We start from the raw sequence: 12,048 nt of genomic DNA on the forward strand, positions 1-12,048 counted from the left end.
ATAAGGTAGAAATGGCGTGTTTTCTGCACCTTTCTTTCAAATTAAACTCATAAGAACCTTTGTTTTCGACATTTATTCATCCTCTTTAGTATATCAAAACAATTGCATTAATTGTGGTAAATCTTATTTGGGAGTAAGAGTGCATCTTTAAAGTTCGTTTTACTAAACGAAAGTTAGACAGCTCATACAAATGAGACCGAAATAATTTGAAAGAGACAGGAGCAGGAAATGTGTCTAAAACGAGGTCGAGTGTTTTGATGATTACATGTCATTTACCTCAATGACGTTTACAAATTAATCTGTTTATTTCAGAGTTCAGTGATTTGGCACTTCTTAATGGTCATCTGGTAGCCGACGCCGGACTGCAAAAAACCAAAGCACTTCCAGTCGACACATTGGAAAGATCATACTTTACGCCCACACAAATACTCTAAAATACACATTTTTTCGAAATATATCATCTGTAAAATAATCTCATTTTTGAGTTATTTAAGAACTGTCGTAGTTTTTGCATGAACGGAATCTGTATTTCGCTAAAAACCTAAAATTAATACATGTTCAACTTATCGCGAAAATATCTTATTAACAAAGCTTTAATTTGTTGTTTGAACTTTTATTCGGTGTGTGTAAGCTCATTTAAATTCGCACTCGGGCCTTGCCATTCGGCGAGTGCTCCGATAAGAGTGTTAGTCATTTTAGGTTTTTGGACCATAGTGCACAGACTGAATGTAATCCTGGTTAGAGCTTCCCTGGTTTTTAACGTGCACCATTGTAATTGTTGCCAAAAAGCCCTTTTAAATGATCAAAAATTGAATGGTGTCAACAGATATCCAAAATACACATATTTGTACATTGAATACCTGAAATCACATTCCGTTCATAGCTTTTTTTACTGTTGATCAATCCATGTAAATTCCCTTTGTTAATTGGTCGCTATATACATAAAATATAGCTCACTTCTATAAGACATGTATTAAAAATGCAAGGGCAATATTTTTTACTATCAACCCGAATTATCACGCTCTGCCGCACTGTTACCCGCTGACGTCATTAAATTGACAATACGCTACGATACGCCGCCATGTTGGATTTTTATGTGAACTAAAACTGGCCTTGCAACCTTAAAAAACGTTATACCTCCCTTCAATAGAACATTTGAAATGGGCATACTCCTTACGAATTCGGGATTTACTGACAATGTTTTACTTCACCTGAGCGCTTTGTTTACCAGCCAACAATTATTGTAAAAATGACAGCCAAATTTGTAGCTGTCAGTGAAAACAATTTATTGACATTAGAAACATCAAATGATTAAGATAATACACGGAGAACTGAGCGTAGGGATGTTTCTTGAATACTTCAAAATTCTAGATATTGCTCGGTATAATATAAAGATATTCACTGGCTGCCTTGAGAGTAATAGTGCATATTGTCACACCTAAATATTAAAGAGATGTATCCATAAAACCATAATTGATTCTAAAATAGGCCTTCTCGTGACTGTTTTTTTTGTTTCATGCTCCGGTGGTTTATTGAAATATAAAGGTGGACTATATCTTCATACAGAATCATTTGAAACAACGATTTTATCGAAATAAAATTTCACTGTTTCCTCTAATTTTACCCAATTCATAATAAATATGCTATTAACTTTTAGCGAAACGTTAAAAATAATGATCGCTAAATTTCCCACTTACCGTTCCCTGAAGAGTCGTTAATTTTCAGTTGATGGAATCAATTAAGCATTTTTCGTTAAATAACGAAAATTTTAAGCACTTTTCAGCATGTTTTACACAGAAAAATGTTCAATTCCGTCAAAAGATCAACATATATATCACTCGTGATCACAATTCAAAATATTACCAACTCTGAACTCTCGATTTTTGTTTTGTTTTGAATCATCCATTAACATAGCTGATTTTCTATGAAGTTTATTATATCCATATTTGAAGTATACTTGTATTAAATCAAGAGTTAGTAAGTTTGTATGTTATTGTCAGCATTTCCAATGTTTCACTTACAACAGAAGTGAATTATCTCTTTTTCGGTGCAGTTTTGAACATCCAACGCTTAATTCTTTTATATAAACCTGAATTCAATCCATTAAAAATGTGTTTATTGTTTGTAAACACTCGTGATCTTGAACCTGTATAGTGGGTGATTTGCGGAGTATTTGTTACATCATTAGATAATGTTTGGTAACTGATGCATATTTATGCATTTTAAATCTTTAATATTTTGAATTGATAATGACGTATAAAAAACTATTATTTTACTATAAGCGTATTCAATAAAATAGAACAGTTTTATCATTTTGGTCACATTTTAACATGGGTGCTGATGTCAACAGGGCAAAAACGTTATGAAATAATTTTGAAATAATAATATAAAATCATTTTCTAAGATAGAGTTCTTTGTATGGAAGCAATAAACAAAACTTCATTTTGAGTATAATACCTTGAACACGTTGATCATGCATTCAAATTTTTTTAGCTTTTGTTATGTTTCAAATACTTTAGTAGAGAAACATATTGAATTCCAAAATGCGAAGAAAAATGCATATTGTGTGAACACGGCTCGGAAAGAAAATAGTATATACTTGCATCGCTGACACAAACTCGTCAGTCGACTTTGTAACGTATGGGTGAGTTAGGACCCCGTGTTATAACAAAAGTGTTCACTCAACCGTGACACATGGTTTTGCTTTGGTCAACATCTGTATCATATGTATTTGTACCTAGCATACTGTACGCTTATCATTTATAAGCTAATACACCTTCATATGTGATATTGGGTGAATTATTTAAGTTAATTTTCGAGCAAACTAAGAACAAGTCCAATACAACTGTACCCTATGAGTTCCCTTTCTACGAGTGATTTTATTATAACGATCCGCAGAATTTCCTGATTTTTGCTGCCTCGCGCAGAGGTGGGCTACTTTGCTTTAGTTCGCTCCATGGAAAATGTGTAACTGAAATAAACTGTAAACACGTGCAGTGTCTTGGATCCGGGGCTTTACCTTCCCGCTAGTTTTACACAAAACACACAATACATAATTATATACTATTTAAAAGCTAAATATGCTTATCAAGGATTGATAATGCCTTGGAACGATCAGTAAAATGTAAATTTACTTGGGGTTTAAACCAGTTTGTGTGCACAACCACAATCATAAGCCTTAATGACTTCATTAAATGGTATTCATTTCATTTCTATTCTCTAAACATTTAAGATATAAAGTAAATAATGTTCGTTTATAATAAAAATGTAAGTTTGAAAAGCTTTATTCCACATTTTCATTCGTACAATTAATTCATCTGGACTATCAAGCCCACCCTATCTTGTTCTAATTGAATGAGAGACCGCTTTAAAAAGTAGGCCGTTGCCTAGGTTATGATGCCCCTGTGGTTGGTTGTCGTCTTACATTCTCCAACTTTTATGCTAATATTGTTTTACATTTGTTTTACTAATTATTAAGTAACAGAGCAAACATAACTTATAACATATGGACTTATAAATGGACAGAAAGTGCGGCACTAGATGCACTGATAAGTGGACTTTTCTTTATTGACAGTTTTAAACAAACACCATTTCAAGTTACCAGGACGATATTGGGAACCAATTATTCGACTGTAGTGAATTAGTTACAACTGAAATTGTTAACATCAACACAGACTTATCAACAAAATGGTCAATATGTTCTTGATGTAATAAGGAATTTTGAAAACACAAATAATTTGATTTAATATTTATATGAAAAACTACAGAAACAAGCCCAGTAGCCAAAATTTTAAACATAAACCCGTTTAATGGCACAGGGTACACGCCAAAGACATAGAACACACAGAAAAAATCACAAACAAGAAACATGGAACAACAGCACAAAAGTCCACAAACAACACAATTATGCATATATACTAAATAAAAACTAGATGTGTTTAGCAATGATTGTTGGGTACCGCCTTTGAAGGATCAGTAAAATGTAAATTTACTGGGGGTTCAAACCAGTTTATGTGCACAACCTCACTCATAACCTAAATGGCTTCATTAAATGGCAGTTATCTCACATCTGGTCTCTTCACGTTAAATATGTTAAAGATATGAAGGCAATAACGTTCGTTTATAATATAAATGTAAGTTTTAAAAGCTTTATTCCACATTTTCTTTCGTATAATTATTCATCTGGAATATCAAGCCCACCCTTTCGAACGTTCTCTATCAACACGTCGATTCTTTTAGCAGTTTCAGGGGAAAGCAATGATTTCCAGGCTCCCGCCTTACCTACAATAGAGAACATCGTTTTTCAAAGTGGTTTCTCAAATATTTGTATGTTTGTTTAACAGTCCTAATAATAATCTTTTATATGATATTTCACAAAACTACATGTTTGTCATAATTTATTATGTTTGCCTAATATTACGATTTTTACTACACTATTTCTAATAGGCTATTGTATCACTTAATGATTCATAATACTATTATGTTTATTTATATGTTTCTTTATCATAATTATATATATATATATATAAATATATATATATAATATATATATAATATATATATTTAGCAACGTCACTTATTTTGCCGCCAAACGACGTGCGGCAGGTATATGACGTTGACGTAACTTCCTGTTTATATTGTAAGATAATACACTTATTTTATTCATATATTTGTTTATACACATTTGAGAACGGTATATGCTACACCTTCCACCGGAATTCTGTTTGGTGTTTGACCGAAGTCCGCAATACCACCTAATGGACTGAAATTCCATAATACCATTAAAAGATATTAAACAAAACAGCAAAAAAAGCTTAATATTTGTATAACTTACTTAAATATTGATTTATTTGAGTATATCTTATACCAAAAAGCAGATTCGCCAGAATTGATGGTGACAACGTTTGTTACGTCAATCTCTTTTCATCTGATACTCATATGCAACGATTTTTATACTCGAAACAATAAACTAAAATGTAACATTATACCCTTGTTGATAAACCGTCCAGCTGAATCATCGTTCATCCTTTTAAAAGTTTTCCAGTAAGTCCCGTTAACATGATCATTGTTTCGCATGTTGTCCACGTGACAATGTTGACATATGCGAGTGATTTCATCATCAGTCAACTTCCGATCTAAAAACTCAGCGATTTTGTGACAAGTGTTTGGTAAGCTCTGAAACAAACTTGGTTGAAAGAAAATATTTAACGAAAAACACAAAATGAAAAACAAAATGTTAACTTAAAATTTTACCACGATTGTAAGAAGCTATTGTTACAATTATTGTTATAGAAACATCTCTCGTGGAAGCGATGCTTCGTGTGTGTGTGTGGTCCAATATTTTGGAGGAAACCATAGCACCTGGAGGAAACCGACCTGTCCGATATGTTGACCATAAATCAACCTCATATAATTTCTGTGTAAGTTCTTAGTCTTCTTCGATAAAAATGGTGAGTTTAGTATTGAAATGTTATCAATCAATTTTGAGAAAGCAAAAACGGTTATGTGTGAATCATAACCAAAAATCTGTTTAAATTAATCAGTTCGAAACAGGGGTTGCTTTGATGTTATGTTTTATGATTAATCTGCCCACAGTGGGGTCATCATATAAACAAAGAAATCGTATAGTCGCTATTGCGAATAAGTAGTCTTTGAAAAATGAAAAATAAAAAGGTACGACTCGGCCACACATTTTTTTCCTAGGCTTTTACAGAAAAACTCTTTTGAACATAGTATAGCAAGAAAGACCTGAGCATTTAACTTAATTATTTGGCAACATCCTTTACCAGTATTGTTTTAATTATTCCGGGTCAGAAGCAACCACAACTCGGTGTCTATTATTTTACAAAGGTCACACAGGTCGGGGAACGTGTCACAAATATATTGTTTTGATAAACCCAGATATACGTTGCATTGTTAGAAATTTTCTGTTTTTGTAAATTTGAATATGATCATACAGCTCTTTATTGGATAATTTAACAAAGCATATACAACACAGAGGACACTATAGGTACCTTGACGACTTCTTCATATTGCAGGAACATAATTTTGTCTGATCGGCGACTCGCTTCCCAGTATCCAAGAACATGTTTTGGCCAGAAACCTTGTACACCTGTAAACACATGCATGTAAGAACTTGCGTCTATTAACTATCAACTGTACAGAAAGAAACAACACGACTTTAAGAAGAAATACATGCCATACTATAGCTAAAATACTGAAGTAGCTTTTCAACAACTCCTAGTGCTCCTATTTATCAACACAGGATAACAAGGGATATGTATAATTAATGAGACGGATATCCATAAACTAGTTCCTGTTTCAATTTCTGTTCGAAGGATGCGACCCAAACATTTATTGATAAAACTGTGTCAATGCGTATGACTGTATTGTTTGTACATTAGGTGAATCTCGTTCATTGTCATTAACGTCTGAGCACGGCGCCTTTAAGCACGGTATTCGTCATTTGGCCTTGTCCCTGAAATTTTCATTGTATAAAAAGTAGTATATACACATACATATTGTAGCAGAGGTAAATACAGTTATTGCACTTCCACAGCTCAAACTCAGTACTGAGCTACCTTGTGCTCACCTAAACTAGGCCCTTTTTAAGACATTTCATAACAGACTAAAATGAAAACTTGCGTCGTTTAAAACAGCGGATCACTCGAGGTTTTAGCTCGGTCCACGACGTCCTCGAGCGATCGCATTTTTACTGTACATCACTACATAAAGGGAATAAATAGTATGTGTTTGATACGATCCATAACAAAATAAACCTTAAACATAACCCCTTAATACCAATTATACTGAACTCATTTGTTTCTCCTACAGTTGTTTTGAATGTTTTGGAGAACAACCTGCCGTTCCTCGCAGTGCGCGACACTAACAGTTGTGTCTCGAACATTTACCTATCTACATCTAAGTACTAGGCACAGTAAATGTTGTATCTCTATACTAAATTTGCTACACCGTCGATAGTATTATATGTCTACACCTTTGCCCGATGTCTAGAAATCTGAAGCACACCAAGCTTAAGTCTCTTACTTTTAGGCAAAATTCTAAGGGACAACATATAGAAGAGAAATCACTTTATTTTTTTATTAATAATAATTTATTAAGAAGGTATTCTCCTAATTTGTTGTGCGCTGCCGTTTCGTTACATAACTTAATGTACTGTCTGTCTTACAAAACATCATTTAGCGTTTTGCTCATTCGAAATTTTATAGCAAATGTCGGTGACTATCCGGTCAAAATATTACCTAAATTCGTCATAGCATTCAGATGTTGTTATAGTGGGCTACGAATTTCTTGAATAACCCTCATATAGAATACGAGATCACTGGCCTATTCATAGGATTTGGCTCACATGGGACGCCAGGTTAACGTCCCCCCCCTCGGAAAACGGAATTTACAGTACATATAAGGAATGTACCGCCTTAAGAAAGAGGAATTAATTTCACGGACTGATCTTCAGTAATTCAATACGGTATCAACATAGCTTTTTTCATTACACTTTCTTTATTGTTTTCAGCTGACCACATGTTTTCTTTATAATGTTAAATTACCTGTCCCGTTCATAAATGAGTCCAAAAACAGGTCCCATGTATTGTCACTCTCCTTTAGTTCGTCTCCCCATAGTAACAGGTGGTAGAAGGAGGTCACTACATCTTTAGCGTTTCTTGCTATGTAGATTATCTGCGGAATGTAAACGTAGATTACATTTTGAAAGATCGTTACTAGGCCACGAGCAAATTTGAGGTGTACTCAAGTACATGCGACAAAACATTTTTGTCATGGAGTGGCTATTCTATTTATCCTCGACGACGCCGACGATAGATAGTCCTTTAAACAGAAACGTCGAACAATTTCAAACCTTCCCTTTGCCGTCCTTAAGTTGCTGTGGTAGTAGAAAGTAAGGTAAGTGCGATTTGATGAGCCGCGGAGACTTCATTTCATCAAAGTGCTTAACACCTGAAAGCAGATTTGGGTACAGGACTTATTGCTATACAGATTTCATAATGCAGAAGGTGGTTTTAAGGCAACTGGTTTCTTATAATTCCAGAGATTGCAAACCAAAATGTGCGTGTGAACTTGTACGTGAAGAAATACGCACATGTAAACGCTGCAGACGAAATTAAAAGTCGTTTGAAAATTTTATGTTTGATATGGTCTGGTAGGTATGATGACATCCGTATTACTCATTTTCTCAGGGTATTTTAAACTTGTACAAAACTACAAAAAGTAGTTCAGACGTACACATTACCGTTTAAAAAGCATTCAAATGGGTAGTTTTCAGAATTAACCTACCTTTGTAATACGGAAATCGATCGTCTTTGATATCAATAATGGGGAATCTTTCATCTAGTTGCTTTGTAAGTGCCGTCTCAAAGTCGAGGGTTTTCACGAGGTACGTCATTTCCTGCGTCAGAGTGGTGCCTTAAATGTGTTGTTTAAAGATTGTTATGTTGGTAGTGTTATTGTTATTCAATACGCGTTAGACCAGACGTATGAAAAATAAATTTCACAATATATGCTTACAAGTGCTCATTCCTTAAATGCCTAAACACCAAAGTGACATTATACTTTAAGTGTAACCATCTGAAAAATGAAAATGCTGCTAGTTCAGAGTGACTGCCAACATGGAGCGCGACCAACATTTAAATGTAGTACCCCAACGCATTGGTAAATACGTGCGTGGTTTATCAATAACAGTTATACATTTTTATCGTTTAAGTAGCCTCCTGTGATTACCAAACCACAAATAAACCATGTTAACCGAAGGAAATTATAATAAAATGCAGCATCAGATTAACATTGCATTCATATTGTCACCTCTATGAGTCACATGAGTTCAAGAATGGCGCACCGTCCATCAGCAATTGCATTGCTTTGATTAATAAAAAGAAAAGAAAGACATTAAATTGTTACATAAATAAACTGAGCAAAAAAACGCCGCAGATGTTAATTTGTTGCTCATTAGATACCCATAGCAATCAGTTTACACAGTATTATAAACTTAGAAAAACTTCTTTAGCGCTCTGAAATAATTAAGTCCGGTATAATAAAGAAAAGTTGAACCATATTGTTTAATGTGTTAATATGTTATGTCGCAATACATTATGCCAAAGGTCAGATGCATATTTTCATTTTGCTATTACCCAATTTATTTCTGTTTTGCAACTACCACATGAATTCCAAACTTTTAACCTCGTTCAGTCGCCTGTACGAGGTTTTCAGCTGTATATTGATTAAATAAAGCGCCTCATTTTTTCTACCTGATCTTGGATAGCTGCACACCCAGATATCATCTTGTCGAGTGTCCATCGTTTCGATCAGCTCTGCCTCATTGTCGAACATGACGACACCCTTATACACCCGTCTGTTCATGGAGAATCTGGGTTTATCTTTGGATTTTATTTCGTAACTTTCAGCATTTTGGTCTGTCATTTTGGTAGGATACCTGTAGGTGATTGAACGAAGAATTGAAAATGGAGACGTACATTTGGATTGCATAACCGTCATGTGAGGTCAAGGTCGCTGTCACTTATGTTAGAAAAATGGTAGTCGCTAAGTTTCTCCTGTTCTGAATGATGAACAGTGTTGAGACGTAGCTGGGAATCCAAATTTGGGTAGAGGGTTAAATTTGGTATTGACTTGGTATGAAAAAGTAACAACATTTCTAATAACTGATTCGCCATAATTTTCATTTTTGCCCAAATTAAAAATCTTATTTCTTCGTATTGCTTATGTTTACGGTTAAAGAAATGCTATATGCACCCGAAAAGTGTATTATACCAGGAAATATGTTTATTCTAGGGTAACTATAAACAGATAACTGATCAGTTAATGATAATTACGTAAATGTCTTGATTGACGACTATGTAATACAATATTAATTGCCTGATATTCAGTATTGTTTGTCAGGTATAACTTGAGTCCGATTTTCAGCTCGAGGTTACCACGACTTTATGCTTTGACTTACTGGCCACGACAGGGGTCATGCGCTAATCATGACATACCTGCCTTCGAATGGTGAGGTTTTGGCCAAGTTAGACTCAGTTAGTGATCGGAAAACAACCGTTTTCAGCTTTAAGTTACTGCGAAGGTGACCGTAGATCAACTGACCTCTAGTTTTATAAGCGTCATCTTTTGTCCATGACTTTCCAGTGTCCAAGCGTGCTTCAGTTGTTGATTTTAATCCGAGTACAATATAATGTCATTTAGAGACATGAACCTAGCCTTTCGCTATTTTCCAAACATGAATAAAAATAAAAATTGAAACAAAATACACAGATTCATTAAATGTTAGTATACATGCCTTCTAGACTTTATTTTATTCATTTTAAATACACAATAAACTTTCACGCGATTTTGATAAAATTGAAAAGAAAGTGTGACTTACAAACCTAAAATTATTATAATCCTTGCGTGAATTAAATAAGGTATTTGAAAGAACACATACCTATTTTACACGTTAGAATTTTGTTTTTGGTGTAATCAATGGAGACTGTTTGCAGGTACCGTGATAGTTAATAATGATGTGGTGAGTAATTATCTGTTATCTGATACTTTATCTCACATGTCCTCATTTACGATAATACTTACGGCATATTGTTAGATAAATTATATATCACCTGATGGTACATATATAACCTCAATTAATAATAACATTCGTTAATTACATTTGAGTTTTATGTACATATTTTCTTAAAATTCAGAATTAGATATTTAATAGTATTTTAAGAATAATTATTAAATAGCTATTAATTATAAGCCCTTAAACACAGCAATTGCCTCGTCCAATCTCTATAACAGTGCCAATATCTATATCAGTTAGCGACGCGGTCCGAAAAGTGATATACACATGTAGATATAAAGCCCGCATTTGAAAGAATTTGATTGGCTAATTAAACAGGGCCATAGATTCGCAGCTGGAAATTCGGAAACGGCAGCCATTTTATTTTAAAGCCAGTATTTGAACGTTTGGTTAAATATGTTATATATTTAAGAGTTGTTCTTTGTTATATCTAAATATTTTTTATAAATAAATTTAGTGTTTAGACTTTGAATCATTTAAGCGCATGAAGTTATTTAAAAAAAATGTCAATAACTTGCCCTCAGACAAATAACAGGGCCAATATCAAATTACTTATTTATTAACATATATTAACATGACTTAATCCTTACTTTCAAACTTTTCTTTTCTATAATTCATGAAAGCATACTAGTGCTTCAAGCGATCCGAATATATGTTTTTATGTTAAAGCTTTTACAAAATAAAGGAGGAGAGGAAAGGGGTTCCAAATATGCGCTTTGGCTTACTTGTGTATGTTCAGTTCGTATAAATATTATATGAACAAAATAAATACTGTTTTAACCAACATAAAAATATATATTTGCAATTTTTATCTAAATTTTTCGGGATTCTGAACTTGGTTTTTAGTGCAATAAACTGACCACCTAAAACTAAGTCATGTTTTATTTAAGGGCAGTACTCAGTGTCACACATTCATACCTTTTACTTCAAAACGTAAGCACATATTGTGAGCGTACACGTGTTTGCATTCAAAATAAATGGACTTAATTTTTAAACAAGCCTCATTTTCATTGTTCAGATATATTGTCCTTATTTTTCATATTTCCATATCTTTCTGTAACATCAGTATATCTTAACACAGTATTTTTTAAAAAGAGGATTTCTAGTAGTTTAATTGTTTGTTAAGATGGTTTAGTGTAAGATTTTACCTCATGAACAAAAAAAAGTAAATACACAACACGTGAACTATAGCTGTTGGTGCTCATTCGATGAAATATATTACGATTTTCCACTGAAACAATTAATTATCATCTTGCCTTCATAAAGAATACTAAACAAGCCTTTTTCATTGTTTAGAATTTACAAAATGTACATGCATCTATCCTGCCATAGTTTTGGTAATGTATTGATATGTTTGTCGTCAAGATTTTCCTGATAATTCAATAGGTCATGGGCCAATTGGTGAAACTCTCCTCCAGGGATAATTTTCTATACCTATTTGATTCTGA

At 33.6% G+C, this 12,048-nt stretch overlaps 1 protein-coding gene across 3 annotated transcripts; it reads right to left on the minus strand.

The window, feature by feature from the left end:
- Positions 1-3,268: 3,268 nt before the first annotated feature.
- On the minus strand, positions 3,269-10,530 carry LOC128243067 (sulfotransferase 1E1-like). 3 transcript variants are annotated; one of them, XM_052960567.1, is made up of 8 exons: positions 10,466-10,530; positions 9,279-9,463; positions 8,311-8,439; positions 7,877-7,974; positions 7,569-7,698; positions 6,015-6,112; positions 4,989-5,175; positions 3,269-4,281 (listed from the first exon to the last, which is right to left on the minus strand). In XM_052960567.1, the coding sequence occupies exons 2-8, from the start codon at positions 9,448-9,450 to the stop codon at positions 4,175-4,177; spliced, it is 921 nt and encodes a 306-aa protein (XP_052816527.1). In that variant the 5' UTR covers positions 9,451-9,463; positions 10,466-10,530; the 3' UTR covers positions 3,269-4,174. The 3 variants fall into 3 exon arrangements, with proteins under 3 accessions (XP_052816527.1, XP_052816526.1, XP_052816528.1); XM_052960566.1 differs by having other exon boundaries at positions 10,410-10,494; XM_052960568.1 differs by having other exon boundaries at positions 10,406-10,494.
- Positions 10,531-12,048: the final 1,518 nt, after the last annotated feature.

Source organism: Mya arenaria, chromosome 8, assembly GCF_026914265.1.
Source record: "Mya arenaria isolate MELC-2E11 chromosome 8, ASM2691426v1".
NCBI lineage: Eukaryota > Metazoa > Mollusca > Bivalvia > Myida > Myidae > Mya > Mya arenaria.

Excerpts from the sequence above, each read along its gene's own strand:
- LOC128243067 (XM_052960567.1), bottom strand. The coding sequence starts at position 9,450 with ATGACAGACCAAAATGCTGAAAGTTACGAAATAAAATCCAAAGATAAA. Across the intron at positions 7,699-7,876 it reads TTAAGGACGGCAAAGGGAAG|ATAATCTACATAGCAAGAAA; the intron begins GTTTGAAATTGT and ends TACATTCCGCAG. Across the intron at positions 4,282-4,988 it reads TGGACGGTTTATCAACAAGG|GTAAGGCGGGAGCCTGGAAA; the intron begins GTATAATGTTAC and ends TCTCTATTGTAG.